Source organism: Kryptolebias marmoratus, linkage group LG18 (genome assembly GCF_001649575.2).
Source record: "Kryptolebias marmoratus isolate JLee-2015 linkage group LG18, ASM164957v2, whole genome shotgun sequence".
Lineage (NCBI taxonomy): Eukaryota > Metazoa > Chordata > Actinopteri > Cyprinodontiformes > Rivulidae > Kryptolebias > Kryptolebias marmoratus.
In genome coordinates, this window is record NC_051447.1 from 17,719,285 (window position 1) to 17,739,280 (window position 19,996).

A 19,996-nucleotide genomic window follows, 5' to 3' on the forward strand; every position below is an offset into this window, starting at 1 on the left:
AAATCACAGACGTCCCCCTGGTTTTGGTAAAAGTCTTTCTTCTTGGGCTGCCTGCTAGCTGTCTCTACTTGTTGCGACCCCGGGTTTGATACTTCCTGCGTCTCCATCTTTCAGCACTTATGGTGAAAACACGGCGCCGCACAGAAAGCCGCTGTCGTAAAGCAGCGTCATGTCGCAAAACGGAGGTTCTTCTCAAAATGGTTATTTTTTCTTCTTATTTATCACTTATATAAACTGAATGTCTGCAAAGTGACAACACTAATACATTCGTCGTAGCCTACGTTATGAAATATTTACATGAATCATCAATACAATTATGATAGAAATGTTTATGATATGTATCGTTATATCGCCCAGCACTACTGACCGCTCACAACCTCTCCCCACTTAATTAAATCTTAATGAATGAAACAAATCGTCTCGGGGACAGAATCGGTTAAATCGATGATAAAATCTGCTGAAAACGATAAACATTCGGGAGCTAAATGTCTGTCAGGAAACAGGAGTTTGACTCGTGGAGTCGAAACAAACCGTAAAGCCGAAAACTTCTCCTTTTTTTTTGCCTCTCCTTCAGAACCAGGTCTGTGGTCTCTGTGGGAACTTCGACTCCAACGAGATGAACGACCTGCAGATGCGAGGCTCGGCAGGTGAATCCTCAGCGCCTCACGTTGCAGAATTACCTTTTTTTTTTTTTTGCCAGTATTGCTGAAACTAAATCCGAACTTTTTGTTTTTAAGTGGTGACCAGTCCGCTGGCTTTTGGGAACAGCTGGAAGTCGGCCACTCCTCCCTGCTCCGACGTCACCACGGAGATATTTCCCTGTGAACGCAACTCCTACTGTTCGGCCTGGGCCCAGCGCCGCTGCATGATCCTCACGGGGGACGTGTTCAGGGACTGTCACTTAAAGGTACTCGCACAAACCGCCGCTGTGGGTCTGACAAGAAGAGGGAAACGAGGAGAAACGGTCGAGGCGGCGAGGAAATCAAACCGTCGGCGAGACGCGAGTCAGTACGGCGTGAAGGTTGTTGGAAGCCTTCTTTTATGCGCCCGTCCTCAGCTCGAAATTGATGACGTTTTAACAAGTATGTCAAACTGCACAGCTGGACACCTCGTGTCGAGGGTGATCCCCATTGATTTCAAGGTCACCAGTTCGAAGGTTAAGGTCACAGGTGACCCCCTCTGTGAAAACCTTGTCCTAACTTTGCAACCGTGTAACGTAGGAATGTCAAACTTCGTAGCTGGGCAGCCCATGGGTCAAGGATGATCCCTAGGGATTTCAAGGTCATGGGCTCAAAGTTAAAGGTCACAGGCGACCCCTTTAGTGAAACCTTTCCTGTGCTTTAACTCTGCAACCGTTTAATACAGGAATGTCAAACTGCAAAGCTGAGCTCCCCATGTTTCGAGGGTGATCCCTATTGATTTCAAGGTCACATCAGAGTTTAAGGTCACAGGTGACCCCGCTGTGATAACCTTGTCCATACTCTAACTTTGCAGTCCTGTGTCGTAGGAATGTCAAACTGCAGAGCTGGATATCTCATGGGTCAGGGGTGATCCCTAGTGATTTCAAGATCACCAGGTCAGAAGACCCCTTTGTAAAAACCTTCCCTGTGCTCTAACTCTGAAACCGTGTATCGTAGGAATGTCAAACCGCACTTCATGTGTTGAGGATGATCCCTGTTGATTTTAAGGTCGTGGGGTCAAAGTTCAAGGTCACAGAACGCTTTGTGAAAACCCTCCCTGTGTTTCAGCTCTAGACGCATGTATTCAGGATTGTTCTGGTAGTGAACTCCTGCTGGATTTCAAACTCTGACGGGCGCGTTTGGTCCGGTCTGGCGGTACTTCCTGTTTTGTCCCCCTGCTGGATGTCTGCCCCCCCTCCCCCAGGTGGATCCGGAGCCCTACTACCACGCCTGTGTGCAGGAGTCCTGCTCCTGCGAGTTCGAAGGGAAGTTCCTGGGCTTCTGCACAGCGGTGGCGGCGTACGCAGAGGCCTGCAGCGAGCAAGACGTGTGCATCAGCTGGAGGACGCCGGATCTGTGCCGTAAGTTAAAACCCTTCGAAATAAAGCATTCAGCAAATCGGGGTTTCGTCATGTTTGGCTTTCTGTACGGAGGCCACCTGGATAGATAAAACTGTTCGCTGTGATTTCATTCTTCAGCGGTCTACTGCGATTACTACAACGAGCGTGGCCAGTGTACCTGGCACTACGAAGCCTGTGGACAGATGCTGACGTGCGGAAAAAGCAACTATTTTACTCACAAACTGGAAGGTAAACGGTCTTTGAGGACACGATTTGCACAATAATAATGTTTCCTTTGGGTTTTCTTGTCTCAGTTTGGGTCTAATTGGTTTTTACAAACCCCATCATATCAAAATGTTTCATTTTTTGGGGCGTCAAGGCTGTTACCCGAGATGTCCAAAGGAGGCGCCGTACTACGACGAGAGCGTCGGCAGGTGCACTCAGTTGAGAAACTGCTCCTGTTACTTCAACGACACCGTTGTCCTGCCCGGTGAAATGGTCCTAATTAACTCCGTTTGGTGGTAAGTTAACACTTTCATGCAATATGTTGTAAATGTAGCACCAAAATGTACATTAACAGCTGATTTTTTTTCTTTTCTCTAACTCTTTTCATCAAGCCCCTGTGAAAATGGAACTTTTAATTGCAGTAAGTATAAAAAAGTACAACCCTAATTCCAAAAAAAGTTTAGACTTTATGTAAAATGTAAATAAAAACCAAACCCATCACCTTTATTTTATTCACAATGAATCAAAATGAGCATATTTAATGTTTAAACTGAGAAATTGTTTCATTTTTTAAGATAAAGTTGAGTTTAATGGCAGCAACAGATCTCAGAAAAGCTGTAAAATTAAATGGAACAAGCAGTTTTGAAACTAATTGGGTTAATTGGTAACAGTTCAGTCATAAAAAGAGGATTTTAGAGGCTGAATCTCTCAGAAATAAAGACAGGCAGAGGTTCTCCAGTCTGAAATCTAAAAATAAAAATAAAATTGGGAATATCTCAAAATAAGAATCTTGAGAAAAAGCTCTATCAGGCAGAGAAGAAGCCAGATGTGAACAGATGTCTCCTCTGGACCAAAGAGGAGAATTGTTCTGAGGTCAGATGGGTCCAAACCATCCAGCCTGCCTCTCTGATGGTATGGGGGTGCATTGGCACCTCCAACATGGGGCAGCTTACACATCTGGAAAGGTTCCATGAATGTAGAACGGTATACAGTACGTCCCAACTTTTTCAGAGATGGGGTTCTGTAAAGAGATGCTAGTTCAGAAAATGCTAAATAGAAGATGTAAAAGTTAGTATTTTTAGAAACCTTTTCCCCGACCACCACTTTAACTTTGACGTCTACAGCAGTGACTACAACTACGACCATGGCCACCACCTCCACATCATCCACCACAGCTGTTTCCACTACAACATTCCCTCCCAGCAGTGCCTCTACGACCGCTGAAACACATCCTCCATCTTCAACCACCCCAATCATTGTCACTCATTCAACAACAACTAAAGAATCCCCATCTACGTCTAAACAGGAGTCAGGAACGACTTCAGTGAGGCCCAGAACACTGACAACTGTTAAAGTCTCCTCTACGACGGAAGCTATAACTGAATCCTCAACCACCCCGTTAACGACCCAACCTTCGACTGAATCCTCAACCACCCCGTTAACGACCCAACCTTCGACTGAATCTACGACCACCTCGTTAACGACGGAATACACCTCTTCAACTGGTGAGTGCTTCGTGCCAATTCGTTATTCTTCAGTTTATGTCACAACTTCTTCGAAACAGACATTTTAAGAATAAATCAAAACGTGGCTCAGCTGGGAACGATGCTTTGGCTTTAGGCGGCAGCACGTTGAACAGTGTTGACAAAATTAGCTCAAAGACGGCCATGAGACAACCCAACCCTCTTTGGAGCTCTACAGCTGCACATTTAAAATGTCCTTCAACGTTTGAACAAGTCATGGCACATTAGATCATATTCCTGAACTGTTTTTAAATATATCTTTTATAGTTTTATAATTTTGCAATGGAACGGCCAGCTTGGACTGAGTTGTCTACACATATAGGACTTGTGGTTTTCTGTTTAATCCCGCCCAAAATGCAGAGTTCTCACATCAAAACTCTTATTGGTTTTCATTGTACCTTTTACATAAAACTACATACTTATGGTTTTTACACAGCCGGTGATTGTTTGAGGCTTACTTTATGCTCCGCGTGTCTGCCTCTCATTAACGTGCTGTTAAACAGAGAAAGGCACAGGTGTGTTGTTACCACGGCAACCCTAATGAGCCACTGGCGGCAGCTTTTCACACGTCTAATGCGGTTTATATAGTTTTTTTTTTAACTTAAATTACAAAATGAGGTCTTTATAGAAGAAAGGTACAAAGAAGCGTCGAAACTCCAACATTACGAGTCGTCCTGGCTGCAGGTTTTGTCGGTAATCCGGTCTCCTTTCCCATCGCTGTCCTCTGCAGCTCAGCCAACCACAACGAGCTGTGTCTGCACCGACATGAAGCGGGGAGTCACCTGGTCGTGTGGTGAAACCTGGACAGAGGACTGCTTCGATAAGAGCTGCGTGGACGGGAGAATACAGCTGAGTCCGGTGGTTTGTTCGGAGCCCGCCGTTCCCACCTGTCCCAGAAATCAGGTGGCAAGGATCACGGACGGATGCTGTGGATCGTGGATGTGTGACTGTGAGTGTAGACGCGATGTTCCTCGGGTTTCCGTCGCCATCGACTAAAGCTCTCTTTTTTTTTTTTTCCGGCGACGCTCCCAGGCCGCTGCGAGCTCTACGGCGACCCGCACTACATCTCCTTCCAGGGCCTCGCCTACGACTTCCTGGAAGACTGCACCTACGTCCTGGTGGAGGAGCGGACTCCGCGCCATCATCTGTCCATCGCCGTAGACAACTTCTTCTGCGTGTCGGGCATGCCGGGCTCCTGCGTCAAAGGCGTCATCCTCCGGTATCAGAACGTCACGGCGTCGCTCTACATCTCCGAGTCGTACAGAGTGCAGGTGGGATGTTCGTTTTACTTCCAGGCGAGAAAATGTGTCGCTGAGTCCGAAGTTTGATCCCTGATCCGATCTGCCTCAGGCCACGCTCAACCAAGAGTCCGTCCGGCCGCCGTACGAACGGGACGGGCTGAGGTTCCAAACCACGGGGTACGTTGTGTTCATCCACATTCCAGAGATCCGCTCCTTCGTGTCCCTGTCGCCGTCCTACACCCTGGTGGTCAATCTCGCCATGGAGCACTTCGTCAACAACACCCAGGGACAATGTGGTACGCTGTGGCTCAGTGATGACTCTTTAATGGTCAAACTCGGGTTTAAACTCATCTGACTCGATAGCAATGATTAAAATACCCCTTTGACTTTACGATGGCCGTACGTCCTGATCTCCATCATATGTTAGGGTGGACCAGCTCGTGTGTTCGTTCAGTTCAGGTGTTTGGTGTCTGCCGGCGACGGACGCTCCCAAAACGTTTCATCGAACTGGAAAGAAGCAGCAGAAAATGCGATTTTAAACGAAGCATTAATTATCGGTTCCGAAGCTTAAAGATCAGCTCTGTTTGGTTTTAAATCTGCATCAAGCCTCCGTCCAACTAAATAAAAACCAATGTTCTGTGGTTATTTATTTATTTCGTAATATTTTCTTAACTTTTCGTTTGACACCTGGCCTGTGGGTTCCTGTTTCCGGTTCAGATTGGATGAAAGAGGCGACTTTTATTTTGTAGTGACCTTACCGGTCGATAAATCCGACCTTGCTTCTACCTTTAAGGTCTTATGTCATCGGGCCGTGACAGCTGTCTACATTTTTAGAAAGAAAATGAATTTGTTGCACTAAACGGGTTCCAAGGATGCGGAGTCACGTGAAGACTTGATGAAAAATAATTTAATAGTCTAATAAAAAAAGCTGAGGCAAAACACAAACTAAAAAGGAAGCAGCAGGACGACGAACAATAAGTGAAGATGGAGAAAAAGGAGTTTAAAAAGGTGGGGAGTGATGAGTAAAGGGGTGCCGGCTGACGTTGATGAATATGTGAAGCAGGTGCGTGTGAACAACAGAGGGAGCAGGAAGGACTCTGAGGAGCTAAATGTTAGAAATCTGAGACGAACAAAAGAAAACACGAAGAACAGAAACATGATTAAATGAACTGAAACCAAAAAAACATCAATTAACCAATGAGATGCTGGCTTTAGAAAGGACGGACCGAACCGTTAACATTTAGGTTTCTGATAAAATTATTATTTGGCGTTTTCCGTTTCAGGCGTGTGCGGCGGCGCCTCGTGCGTCCGTAGAGGAGGGCGGGTCGAAGACGACTCCTGCTGCGAGAAGACGGCCTTCGATTGGCTGCTCGACGACCCGCGGAAGCCGGCCTGTTTCAACGCGCCGACAAACGTGTCCTGCCGCCCGGGGCCCACCGGGCCCCCCAGCAACCCGCCGATGTGTTCGCCCAGCCCGCTGTGTGAGCTGCTGGACCACCCGTAAGCTCCGCCCCCCCTGCCCCCGCCTCACAGTTGAACCGTTTCCTGCAGCCTTCGGCTTCACGGCGAGCCCATTTCTCTGCAGGGTGTTTGCAAACTGCAGCAGGGTGGTGGACCTGGTGGTGAAAAAGAGGAACTGCAGGTTTGATTCGTGCACCTCCCAAAACGCTTCGTGCTCGGCTCTGAGCCAGGCTGCCGAGGAATGTAAACATCTGGGTTTCTGCGTCGACTGGAGGGGACTGACTGACGGAGTCTGTGGTAGGAAGACCTGTGGTTTCTGTTTTTCTGTTTTAACGGCGAGTCCGGTCAGGCCGGTCTGCTGACTCCCGTCTCCATGTCTCAGAGATCACATGTCCAGACGGTCTGGTGTTCATGGAATGCCAAAAGAAGCTTGACGACTTCTGCTTCGGAGGGTTTGGAATCATTCCTTCTAACATCCGATGCCCTTTCATTTGTTTCCTCGCATCATATCAGTGTTTGTGTTTCTTCTGGTCCGGCTCTTCAGGGGTCGTTTTCCAGGATCCAGCCTCGAGAAGAAGACTCCGGGTTGTTTCTGTCCGCCCGGCCTCGTCAGAGCAGGAAACCACTCCAACATCTGCGTGGAACAATGCAACTGTGAGTATCGTGGCGTCATCCGGGAGTGGGCCGTTCTTCGAGCCTCGTGCATCAAACTAAGCCCTTTTTTTTTTTTTTTTTTTTCCTCCGCAGACTGTAAAGGACCCCTCGGAGAACCCAAACTGGTCAGTGTTTTTCCTCTTCAGGTCCGTTCGTTCCAAACTGAAATAATGAAGCTTTTCTCTGCCCGTCTTCCAGCCCGGTGAGGTGTGGGAGTCCGACTGCCACTTGTGCACGTGCAACAACCAGACTTGGAGCGAGGAGTGCGTTCCTAAACCTCGCTTGCCCACTCCTCTGTGCGCCCCGAGCACCGTTTTGGTAAACACCAGTTGTTGCGGCGATCCAATTTGTGGTAAGAGCTTCGAAACCAGACTTGGTTATTAAAGTTTTTATCTGTAACTGAAAACAAAACTTGCATCGTGACGATACATTAACAAGTCTGTATTAGATCAGGATTAGGAAATTGTAGTTTAATTTGACTTCTACAGGTACATTCTCCATTTTGTCAGTTCTCAGGCTTAGATTTTTGTGGTATTTTAACATTTGTGGCTTTAAATAAACAGTTAAACGTCAAAAATTTCATTTAAATTAAAATATTTATCAGTAATTTGCTGTGATTACGTGTAAAATAGCTTATTAGACTTGTAAAAATGTAGATTGAGATTCCACTGTAGACAAACTATGACCTTTACACGGCGTCATTCAGTCCTCGGGTAATTACTAAATATTAGCTGTTTGTTTCTTTGTCCTAAAGTGACAGTTCGGGTCTTTTAAAGCTGGGTTTTGTGGAAACCTCGATTTGGAGAAAGATTTAGTTGGTTTAAACAGACTCAAAGTCTTCAAACTTTCATGACAGTTCATGTGAATTATATTTCATAAACCTGTCCGTTTGGCTTCACGGGGTTATTCTGTCAGGATTTGTGTTGAATTAGGACCCAAGCGTGCAGACTTTAGTTTAATTATCCAAACAAAGACAAAAGCTAAGCAATAGGAATGAATCGAGATGACGGCGGCGGGGAAACAAACCAGTGTGACTGAACGAAGAGTGGGTGAGAATCAGGAGTTTCCTAAGAAAAACGAGAAAACTGTAGACAGGTGGGACTAATGAGAACCAGGAACAGGTGCGGATGGAGCCGACTGAGGGGGAAAACAAACTCATGAACACTGCAGGATGAAACTGAACACAAGAAACACAGATTCTGACACATTTACAGCAAATTTTACGTTTATTTGCAAGAAGCAGCAGCAGCTAGCTGTAGCACTTATTTCAGAAACATCGTTACAGTTCTGTTTGAGTGACCATGTGGTGGAGAATTAAAAAATTGAACCACTTTATGAGATTGGCATTAAAGACGGCATCAGTTTAGATGTTTGAACTATCACATTTAACGGCAGAATCACAGCCGTCCTTTCACAATAAAAGCCTTGAGCGTTTATTCCATCTAGGAGGACGTGGAGCGCATGGTGACACGACTCCCTCACCCGTTAAATATTTACCTCCAAGGCTACAAACGGCTACAGAAACACTACAAAGTTGAACAACGGCAGTAAAAACTACTTTTCCCATAGTCCCTGGCTAATTAACTTCATTTTTGCCTAATTTTTTTGCTGTTTTTCAGTTGAGAAGACCTGCACTTACCATGAACAGACCTTCAACGTATGTTCCGTTTAATCTCCTGTTATTTGACCCAAACTGGGTCCAGTTCCTCCTCTTCACGTCTCTCTGGTGTCTGCAGGTGGGAGACAGATGGACAGACGCGAATCAGCCCTGTGTGTCCTTCACCTGCACCACCGAGGGCACCCAGACTGAAACAAGGGTCTGTCCTGCAGAAAGCTGCCCAGAGGTGCCCAGTTTGTTCACGTTCACGATGATAACGGTCCTCAAATTAAAATAAAATGTTGTTCTCCCCAAGCTGCAGGCTATAACTGATTTTATGGCGTCAAGCAAGATAATTTTAAAGAATAAGGTTTGTAAAACGGCTAATAGTGAACTGTTTTTACCAGGAGGACAGAGTTTGGGATGATCAGCACTGCTGCTTTGCCTGTAAGTAAAATAAAAATGATCTAATAAACTGTTGTTCACTTTAAAATTCAGCAAATAATTTCTCGCTCCTGCACTAAGAGGCCCAGATTCACTAAAAATGTGCAACGCCTCATTTTTGCTCCTCCGTCATGCATCATTTGCTCCCACTAATTGCTCCCCCTCTGTGTTAACGAGTCATACGCCGGCGAAAAACACGACCATTCGGCGTAGCGGGTGTGAGCAACTTGCGCTCCTTTGTGCGTCAGATCGGAGCTTCCCTTAGCGAAATCCAAATTCGACTTCCTGCCACAAACACGGCGTTGATGTAGAGAAAGAAAAATGTTTTCTCACGATGATTTTCAGGTCTTAATGATAGAAGTACATCTCACCGTATGAAGGACGAATTAAATTAACGATATTTAATTATTTTAGGATTTCCTGACCTTTTGTTTTTATTTAATACTTTAACAAAACGTAGTACAGTCCAGAATTTACCGGGTACATACCCTGTAAGTACCAGGTACGCAACAAAAAGTACCCTCTAAGTAGCTGTGGCAATAATTTACAAAACCACAGGCAGCGTCCTTTAAATTTGGACAAACTGTCCACGCTGAGGGACACAGTTTGCTTGGCGGCACAGTTTGAATCGCGCATCTCCCTTTGCAAAGACTTTAAGTGTCCGTTTCAGGTCAGAAACTTTACTTTTGTCTTGTCTGAGCTGTGTTCTGTAAGGGACCTTCTTGATTTAGCCTTTTTGTTTAAGATTGTAGCCTTTTTTAGCACAAACGGACCTCTTTTGCTTGGCAGCGCATTTTGAGACGCATGTCTCCAACACTTGTGCAAAATCTGAGCATCCTTAAGTAAATCCAGGTCAGGCCTGCAGTTATAATCTATAAATGATCGTTTTCTAATTTAATTTTAGACTTTTATTATAAAATTGCCCCAACAAGCAAAGATTTTCACAACTTTCATTAAAATATATTCTTTTTTTTTTTCCAGGTAATTATTCCTGCGCTCCCAAAGTCGCCACGGTGAACGTCACTATTCAGCGCTGCAAAGCGGTTTTACAAATCCCCGTGTGTCAGGGTCTGTGTTTGACCCAGCCCAGGTAAGCGCAGCATCCAGGTGTCAACGTTTAACAGGAGCTGCGTTTGAAAGCAGCCGGTTGGTTAAGCTCCGCCCCTCCTCCCGGCAGGGTGATGATCGGCGGCGACCTGCAGGTGCAGCAGGAGCACCGGTGCTGTCAGGAGCGGAGCTCCGAGCGGAGGATCATGACCCTGAACTGCTTCGACCTCATCACCAGGCAGTACAAATACGACCACGTCACCAGCTGTGAGTGCCGAGCTTGTACCGCGAGTCAGAGTCCGAACCCGCCGGGACCGTAAAAAAAAAGAAAGACGAGTTTTTATGTTTCAAACCGAATCTGAGGTTCTCAAATTTAAGAGATGATTGAAAACAAAAGTCTTTCCTGTTTTCATTTAAAAGAATTGAATCATTTATGTTAATTTAATGAAGTGATCATCAAACAATAAAACGTACTTTAAGAATCAGGTTGGTTGAGTTTGTGTCCGAGCTTTTATTTCCCTGGAAATCCAAAATTCCTCCATTTGGAACGTAGAAATTCCCAGTTTGGATTAAAGCAAAAAGAAGACGTCCTGCTGCAGGACGGGTCTCCGGTCCTTTTTATGGCAGAAGAACTGGTCCGAAACCCTAAACCCCACGTGTCAAACTCGAGGCCCGTGGGCCAGATCCGGCCCTTGTTAGCACTTTCTCCGGTCCCCCGCTAAGTCAGACCCTCCAGGGTCTGTCTCCAGAGTCTGATCAGGACTGTTATATTGCTAATGTAAATATGTAGTTTTTCTTTTTTAAAGTTGACTTTAACCATCGGTGCAGAGATGAAGACTTCCTGCAAACTCTGTCGTGACAAACGTTTTTAATACGCACCGTTCCTGTAAGAAATATAGAAATAAAAAGCTGTAATGTAGCGAAACTAAAATCTGAATCTAAAAGAAGAAAAAAGCGACACAGCCGCTAAAAGCTACATGTAGCAAAACGTTAGCTAAAAATTAAAATAGTTGCTAAACTCTGATTTATTTAAACCTGGATTGAGCAGCTAAAATTAGCTAAACTGTGGCTAAAAGTTGCATTTAACTGGAAAAAAAAATTGCTACAAGCTAAATTTAGCAAAACCAGAGCTAAAAATTAAAATTAGCAGGACTCTTCACTAAAAGCTACGTGTAGCAAAACGTTAGCTTAAAATTAAAATTATCAAAATAGCTGCGTAAGAACTGAAATATGTAAACCTGGATCTAAAGCTAAAATTAGCAAAAAGTTGCTAAAAGCTAAAGGTAGCAAATCCGTAGCTAAAAGCCGAAACTAGCTTAACGTTATCTGAAGTTATAAAAAGGGGCAAAAAACGACAAAAACAGGAAGTTTGTTGAAGCAGATTTCAGGTTTTTGATGCAGCCGAAGAAAACTTTTGTTAAATAAAGTTAAATATTTTAAAATGTTGTAGTTTTTTTTTTAGTAAAACTAAAACCTGATGAGTCCACGGCCGCCAGGTGATTTATTAGAATCACTTAATTTATGTCCACAACCAGGAGACAAATCCAGAAGTTGGACAGATCAGGACTTTTGATCAGGACTAAGAGAAAGGACTCTTTAAGGACAGAAGTCAAAGTTTTCATTTCTAACTTTGTCCCTCGGTCCTCGGTTTTCCTGAGGTCTGATCCGGATCAGGTCTAGTTGGGTTCAACTGAACCCAGATTTGGTTCTGGGTTGGTGTGAGGAGCCTCACTGTTGGACTTCTCCCCTGAGGATGAACCTCAGGGACGGTCCCGGCTGATGACCCGATAGACTTCCATCGTTCTCCTGAGGGACTCCATGTGGACCGAGACAGAACCTCCCAGGAGGATCCGATGGGGAGAAACGGCCTGTTTTTATTGGTCATCGGGGGTTCGGAAGGCCGTAGCGTCAAACATTATTTGAAGGGATTTCCCGGCACTAAATGGTCCTTTTATAGGGGTTCTAAGAAAAGAGACTTTATTCTCATTTTTACACAAATTGTGGCAAAAGTCTAACTAAATCTTAACTTATCCTCCTGACTACCAGGAAAAAAAATATTGTCCAATCACCATTTTTTTAAAATTCCACAACCTTTGTAAGGTAATTAGAATACTGAAAACATTTTTTTTTTTTAAAGTTTTTGTTTTTGAAATATGTGTCCTTTACAGTGGACATTGGAACGCCATACATTTGAAACTAAACCTCGATGCCAACCAGGTTGTCCCAAAGAAAATATCCAAACATCAACATCAGAATGAATTTCACATTGACAAAACTGTCCATCATCGCAGTTCTTTTGCTTTCCTGTGCTTAATTGCTATGATACTTCCAAAAGCAATTCCCCTTCTTGGAAACACAAAGGAACACTTTGCACTTTGTGCACATCACATGTTTTGCCCGTGCAGCCAGATCTGCAACACCTTGATGCATGTGTTTTGTCCACCATCTCTGGAAGATGGATGTCACTGTAGTGTCTCAGAGCTGCATTTGGCTGTGGTTTCCACTTTTGACATGGAGGAGTGTAGTCATCTTCGCTGTCACTTCCAAATCCTGATTGGGCCCAAGTAATCAACTCCTCAACAAGGAGCAGTTTGAAGTTAAGCAACTTCAGTGGTTTCTTCCCCAGAAACTGGCAGTCACTCGTATACTGAAGCCACGAGTTGGTGATTGCCAGGTCAAAAAAGTGGAAAACTGCACCACTGTCCATTTCCGAGTGCGAGAAGCCATCCTGTAGAAATTTAACATTCAGTCAACCAAGTCCACGCCACCCATGTTGGTGTTGTACTCAGCAATTGCCAGTGGCCTTGACAACTGGACAAACCTTTTGTCTTTCTTGGACCATCTTCTGCATGTGTACTGAGGTTCAATGCCATAGGCAGAGGATGCCATAACAACTGGCTTGTTGTCCAACCACTTTATGACAGCAACTTCAGGATGGTTGTCAGACCTTCGTCTGACAACCATCTCTGATTCACCTCTGCCTTTCTTTTTGAAGGTCTTATCCCCTATGATCACTCCTTTGGAACCCTGTTACTCATGAGCGTTCCAGTTCCTGTCAACCCTTTTGTCATCAGGGTGTCAAGGAGGTTGATTGTTGTAAAGAACCTGTCAAAGAACAGGTGGGTTCCTTGAGGAACAGACTCTGCCAAATGAAGAACAGATTGTTCTCCAATGCCATTTCCTCCTGTAACTTGGAAGGTAGTCTTGCCTTGGTAGACTACAAAGTCTAAGACCAGACCAGTTGGTGCAGCCAAGACAAACACCTTCAATCCAGTTGGGCTGAGATGTGGACTGTCTTGCTTCATCTGACTCTGCATCTGCTTGCCCTGCCTGAATTTCATCCTCAGAGCTCTATGAATCAACGTCCTCTGCTTGTGCCTGAAACATTGCATCTTCACCTTCTTCATCAGACACATAAATATCTGAGTCTCTATCAATAATTCGCAGTAAAATTCTCTCTGCTTCTGAGAACGACTTTCCTTCTTGTGATTTAAAAAACTCAACAGAAAAAATGGAACAAAACTGAGGAAATAACTACAAATGTCCACTACAGAAGACAATTTTTTAACAATTAAATACTATGATAAAATACAGTTCAAATACTTCATAGAAGGTTTTAATATGTTGCTAAGAGACTTATATAGAATATGCCAACAACATTTTAAACCAAAATTTGCACAACAAAAAGTATTATGCACTTACTTTTTCTCTTCCCATAAAATGTGCTTGTACTGATGAACGCCATTTTTCTGAATGAGGAAAAGGAAGGTACAAAAGCCCCACCCCTTCACATTTGGTATCATTGAAAAGCCCTAAATGTCCTCTGTAGATACCAAAAGGAGTTAATTCAGTAGTATGCATTGGGTGGGAGATATTCAAGTTTACAAATGTCCTCTACAGAGGACAAATTTGAACTACTGGTAGTCAGGAGGTTATCTAGCAGCACATGGTGGTCCAAAGTGTAGCCGGTACCAGATCACCTCGGGCCTCTTAATGTCTCTGACTCACGGGGATGGAGGTGGTTCTGGTGATCGGACAAACCGGGTCAACCACACAAGCAGTGAGGGTGAACTGGGAGAACGGATGAATGGAGACAACTGAAGGGAATTTCTAAATTTGGATAAAATCTCTCAAACCAAACTGTACTCCGATAAAAGCTTCAAAGGATTCGCTGAACTCCCGTGAGCCTGATGGAGGGTTGGACGGGAGTCTCAGGATTCAAGTCAACTCTCCAATTAATACCCGCGTTGATCAGAGTCTGATCAGGTGATCAGATGTGCGAGACATCGGAGGGAAAGCCATTGTTTGCAGCAGGAAGCCTCTGTTCGTTCAGGAAGACTTTGATCGGGTCGCAGAAATGTAATTTTCTCTGCGAGAGGAAAGCTCTCCTGTTTTCTAAACAAGCAAACCAAGAGAAAGGAGCCGGCTTTGGACGACAATGAGGTTTGTTTGTCCGCTGCCGTTTGTTGTGCGTTTCAAAAGGGCCGGCGCTCGGGGGGGCCTGTGGCGTTCAGAGGAGGGTGCGCAGAAAAAACAAAACAAAAAAAAAAAACCTTCGACTGTCAGGAGTGGGTTTGGACGGTCCGACAGGCATCCTGCTGGAGGGAATCTCTGGCTGCGAGATGATTGGATGGCTCTTTATTGACATAATCAGCAGGATCAACACCAGTGGCCGAGTTACTGATTACAGCTGATTTTATAATTTTCGTGATAAGATCCGAGCTTCAGGCGCAAAGTCCTCCAAGGGACAACGAACCTCCAGCTGGGATCCACCACACCGGGCGTCTGCTGACTCACGGGTAATCCTCCACTTTTTACTGCTTTATCTTTGAGCTCTTAGTCAGGCTGGTCAGAGAAAGTCCTTTTTTAATAAATATTTTTAGTGCTGTTTGCTCTGCGATAAGGTAAGACCAGAGACTACCAGATTTAAAGACAACCGCCAATAAAATGTGTTTCTGCTTGTGTTTTATAACGAAATTCAAAGTTTAAGCCAAAGATAATTAGAGTTTGCTTCGAATTCCTGTGTTTATAAGATGTTCTTGTTGCAGGTTTTATTTGGTTCTGATTCGTCCAAGCCAACAGCAGCATCATGAGCGTGGAGTCCAGAAAAACCCGAGAGGCTTGTTGCTCCAAGCTGAAGGTTCGTGAAACATTTCCATTTATTGAACAGCAGTAAAAAAAATCCAAACTTTGACAAATACTTTGCTCAATCATGGACAACAACAGCCCTGACAGTCTAAATTAAAAAAGAAGTGATATTTGAGTTGCTGTAACTCGTCGTATTATATAAGAGCAATTAAGTTGCTCATTTTGTCCGTATAATTTACTTTAAATGACATTCCATTAGTTATGTAAGTTGGACCTGAATGACTAAAATGGGATTATTGGCTTTCTGATGATGGTTATTTGAAAACAATTTAACATTTTAACCATTGATGAAGCCTGAAGCTTGAAGGAAATGTTGCCGAGTCATATTTATCAGGGAAATTACGGAGTAATCTATGACCTGCAGGTTACTCTGAATTCCCGTTAATCATTAATCATTGGGTCAATGGTTTGGCTGCACAAATGGAGGATATTGGTAATAAACAGCAGAAAAAACAGTTTGATTAAATCTTTCTTGTGTAGTTTGCAGACAAACAAAGTCTGTTTTATTTTAAATATTTTGTCAGACTGATTAAAAAAAGGGAACTTTTGGGTCTGTTTTAATTCTTTGGTGGATTTTAGCTGTACCTAGCTAGTCAGTTTTAAGCTAACATTAGCTTAATCAGGTCCTCGGTTGTCTGTGATTAGTTTCAGAGAATTTTGTTACACTTTGTTAAAATATATTTTTTTATTTTACACTATAAATCTGTAAATCATAAACCAAGACAAAAAAAATATGAGAACCTTTGTGTCTTACTGCTTCATTTTGTGAAGTTTAGCTGCGCCTAGCTAGTCAGTTTTAAGCTAACATTAGCTTGATCAGTTCCTCGGTTGTCTGGGATTAGTTTTATAAAACTGTGGCATTAACATATAAATATATTACACTGATGGACAGACTAAATCTGTAAATTATAAGCCATGACAAAAAAATAAGACAACCTTTGTTTTTTTAATACTTAATTTTGTGAAACATGCTAGTCAGTTAAGCTAACGTTAGCTTAATCAGTTTGTTCTTGACTTGTTTCAAGAAGGATATTTTAAGTGGTTCTAAAGTCTTTATATTTTACACAAATAGTCAGACTAAATGTGGATATTATTAACAAAACAAAAAATAAAAGAACTTTTGCATCTTAATGCTTCATTTTGTGACGTTTAGCTGCACCGCGCTAGTCAATTAAGCTAACATTAGCTTGATCAGTTCCTCGGTTATTTTGATTTTCTTTAAAAAGACAATATTATTAGGTGGTTTGAAAACATCACTTTTGTTTTACACAAATATGAACTAAGACTAAACTTCCATGTTTTAGGTCAAAACAAACAAACAAAAAAAGCTTTTTGTTTATCAGCGTAACGTGAAATCACACTGTACCAACATCCCATTTTAAGCTTTGGTTTTAAACTTTAACATTACATGAGAAATTAGTTTTTGGAAAAACAAAAACATTGAGTTCAAACACTTTTGGTTTCTTTATGTCAACAAGTGAAGCTGGACTACTGGGCTGCAGTTTCTGTTTAAATCCTGTACCAAAGTCTGTTTTGTTTAACTAATTAGTTTCGTTTCGAGTCAAGATAACAAGATGACTTGACAATCCCTCAGTGGTGTTTATTTCCCACATTAAGCAGCTTTAAATGAAGCTTTTATTGAGACAATCAGAAGAACTGAATAGGATCGAGCTCCTTTTGAAGGACTTTTTCCTCTGAATGGTTCACAAAAATCACACTAAAACTCATGAACTTACTAACCAGACACACCAAACCAACTCTTAATTTCTCTTGTTAAAACTGATTTGATTTGTTAAATAAAAAACCGTTAAGGTAGCAGCCGTGATGGTGTTTCCACCAACGTGGAATAGTAGTAGTCAATGTGTTTGGATGCAAATTCAATCAAGGTTAAAGCCGAATGTGTGAATAATGATGAGTGGATTTTCAGTCCTATCATTTAGAGATAAGAGACTTTCGATGTTACGTTACAAATGTCGTATAATCAGTTCACCTTTCGAGCTAAAACAATCACAGTGAAAACAAAACCAAAACTTCCCTGATTGAATCAAATCAACGTTTCTCACCAAGCCTAACTGGAAAACTTGTGTGTCTTCCAGCTGTTTTTGGTCTCCTTGGCATTCGTGTATTTTGCCAAAGCGTTCGGCGGATCTTACATGAAGAGCTCCATCACTCAGATCGAGAGGCGCTTCGACATCCCCAGCTCTCTGATTGGGGTCATCGATGGCAGCTTTGAAATAGGTATGCCTACACACTGAGGATATGTTTATAGACGCATAATTTTGTGCAACCAGCAATCATTTTCCTTATTTATCCTCGACTTGTCTTCCCAGGCAACTTGTTGGTTATCGCCTTTGTGAGCTACTTTGGTGCGAAGCTCCATCGACCAAGACTGATTGGCATTGGCTGTTTAATCATGGCCTCCGGGTGCTTCCTTATAGCCATGCCTCACTTCTTCCAGGGACCGTTAGTACCCGACTTGCTCTTCATGTTTATTTCTTGTCTACACCAATGCCTTTGTTCCGAAACAGCCCTGTATACTGAGCGGCAACCTCCCAATGTTTTCAAGGTATAAATATGAGACCAGCATGTCTCATAACACTCAGGTCAACAGCACAGAGAACATCCTGCCCTGTTTGGCCAATCACAGCGTGACGGATGCCAACGAGATGTCTGACGTTGCGACCAAAGAAGGTTTTTCATGATTTGGATTAGTTTGCTCAAGTTAGATTGGATTGTGAACCAATCGCCTTGATGCTCGGCGCCGTTTTAAGCCCACTCTTCTCCCCTCAGCTTGTGAGAAGGCAGTCGGCTCGTCCATGTGGATCTATGTTTTCTTGGGAAACATGCTGCGTGGAATTGGAGAGACTCCTATCATGCCTTTGGGAGTGTCCTACCTGGATGACTTTTCCAGACAGGAAAACACCCCTTTTTATTTGGGTTTGTTATTTTTTTTTTTTTTTAAGTACATTGCCTTCACTTAGTTTTATGGCATTTTATTTATTCTTTTTTCTCGAACTTAGCTTTACAAGCTCGCATTGTCACATATTTAGTTTATCGAATTATTTGTTGTACCATTGATCTTCCAAATCCCACTTCTATGTGCATATTTTGACTTTTTTTTTCCCCCCCTTTCTTTGTGTCAGCCTGTATCCATACGGTGGGAATTTTAGGACCTATGGTTGGGTTCATGATGGGGTCCTTCCTCGGCAAGATCTACGTTGACGTCGGATTTGTCAATTTAGGTATGAGACTTCACAAAAAGATGAATTTATACTCGTCTGCATGATGTGGCAACTGTAAATCACATAATTATGAGCGTGTTGGCATAATCTTGGTAAACATATTATTTTATTATATCTGGGAAATGTTGACTTATGAAGATTAGACTAATATTTCAACCAGACTAGACCTTTGGTTGGTGTGTAATGTGAACATTTTACCATTTTTAGACCTATAATTCAAACTTTCGGTGGTGTTCAGGACATCATTTTTCCTATAAAGACCATTTTAAGACAGCTTGATTGATCAAAAATGAGATTATTATTTCAACCAGACCAGATCTTTGGCTGCCCATTCAAGAAACTGGGACTGATAACAGTTCAAACAGAAAAGACCTTTGACTGATGACAATACGTACATTTTTCCCACTAATGATTTAGGACCCTTAATTGACAACAATTAGATCCATATTTGAACCAATCCAGACCCTTGGTTGGTGTGCAGCACGAATTCTCCCATTGGACACCAATTCAAGAACCCTTGACTGATCAAGATTATCGATATCTCAGCCAGACTAGACCTCTAGATGCTTTACAAAGAGGCATTTCAAGACGATAGTTAACCTTTTTTCCATTTTGAACCTGAAAGAAAAACATTTGTCAATGAGCACGGGTTGCAGGAGGATTACCCAACAGGTCACTCTGTTGACATAGTAGCACAAGTTACCTCCAAGCGTGATTCGAACTGTAAACAACTCCCCTCCCCTCCCTGCTAATGGCTAAACTGCTCATAAAAGGCATCTAGAGTTCACTCCAATGAACCCATTCAACTAACTGTCGTTACCTTTCCCCCAGACAGCATCAGCATTACCTACAAGGACTCTCGCTGGGTGGGAGCCTGGTGGCTGGGCTTCATCGTGACCGGCGCCGTGATTCTGCTGTCGAGCATCCCCTTCTTCTTCCTGCCCAAGTCTCTGCCTAAACAGGGGCAGAAGGAGGGCAGCGACAAGAACACGGAGCTGACGGCCGTGGCCGAGCAGGAGAACTTCCTGCCAGATGAGACCCAGGGATGCGAGGAGAGGCCGGTCACGTTTAGGACGATGCTTAAAGGTAACGCCATGTTTGGAGAAGTCGTCGTTGTTCCAAATACAACCTCATATGTAACCGTCTCTAGAAGGTGACTTTTGTCCCGGCTTTATCTGTCTTTGTGCTCCGTTGCTCACCAGACTTTCTTCCCTCCCTGAAGAGATTATTCAAAAACAAAATCTACTCCATGATTATCCTCATCAACCTGGTTGCCGTCAACGGCTTCGTCGGCATGATCACCTTCAAGCCGAAGCTCATGGAGCAGGTCTACGGCCAGGCGGCGGCCAGGGCCATTTTTCTCATCGGTATGTCTTTCCCCCCCCCCCCCCCCC

General features: G+C 43.4%; 1 protein-coding gene and 1 pseudogene across 3 annotated transcripts in view; both read left to right on the forward strand.

The window, feature by feature from the left end:
• Positions 1-10,697, forward strand: part of LOC108244037 (mucin-19) — a 28,802-nt gene extending 18,105 nt beyond the window's left edge. For 2 of the 3 annotated variants that reach the window (XM_025009020.2, XM_017429888.3), the window contains exons 25-45: positions 575-647; positions 738-907; positions 1,885-2,041; positions 2,159-2,269; positions 2,400-2,541; positions 2,638-2,666; positions 3,370-3,750; positions 4,499-4,717; positions 4,801-5,039; positions 5,119-5,305; positions 6,293-6,509; positions 6,595-6,767; positions 6,853-6,922; positions 7,015-7,124; positions 7,218-7,249; positions 7,323-7,476; positions 8,744-8,781; positions 8,861-8,968; positions 9,129-9,168; positions 10,147-10,255; positions 10,343-10,697. In XM_025009020.2, coding sequence (XP_024864788.1) covers positions 575-647; positions 738-907; positions 1,885-2,041; positions 2,159-2,269; positions 2,400-2,541; positions 2,638-2,666; positions 3,370-3,750; positions 4,499-4,717; positions 4,801-5,039; positions 5,119-5,305; positions 6,293-6,509; positions 6,595-6,767; positions 6,853-6,922; positions 7,015-7,124; positions 7,218-7,249; positions 7,323-7,476; positions 8,744-8,781; positions 8,861-8,968; positions 9,129-9,168; positions 10,147-10,255; positions 10,343-10,532 — 2,949 coding nt within the window. In that variant the 3' untranslated portion in view covers positions 10,533-10,697. The remainder of the gene's footprint in view (positions 1-574; positions 648-737; positions 908-1,884; positions 2,042-2,158; positions 2,270-2,399; positions 2,542-2,637; positions 2,667-3,369; positions 3,751-4,498; positions 4,718-4,800; positions 5,040-5,118; positions 5,306-6,292; positions 6,510-6,594; positions 6,768-6,852; positions 6,923-7,014; positions 7,125-7,217; positions 7,250-7,322; positions 7,477-8,743; positions 8,782-8,860; positions 8,969-9,128; positions 9,169-10,146; positions 10,256-10,342) is intronic. The other variant, XM_025009021.2, reaches the window with a different exon arrangement.
• A 4,223-nt stretch (positions 10,698-14,920) lies between these two features.
• LOC108244040 overlaps positions 14,921-19,996 on the forward strand; it is a 10,657-nt pseudogene continuing 5,581 nt past the window's right edge.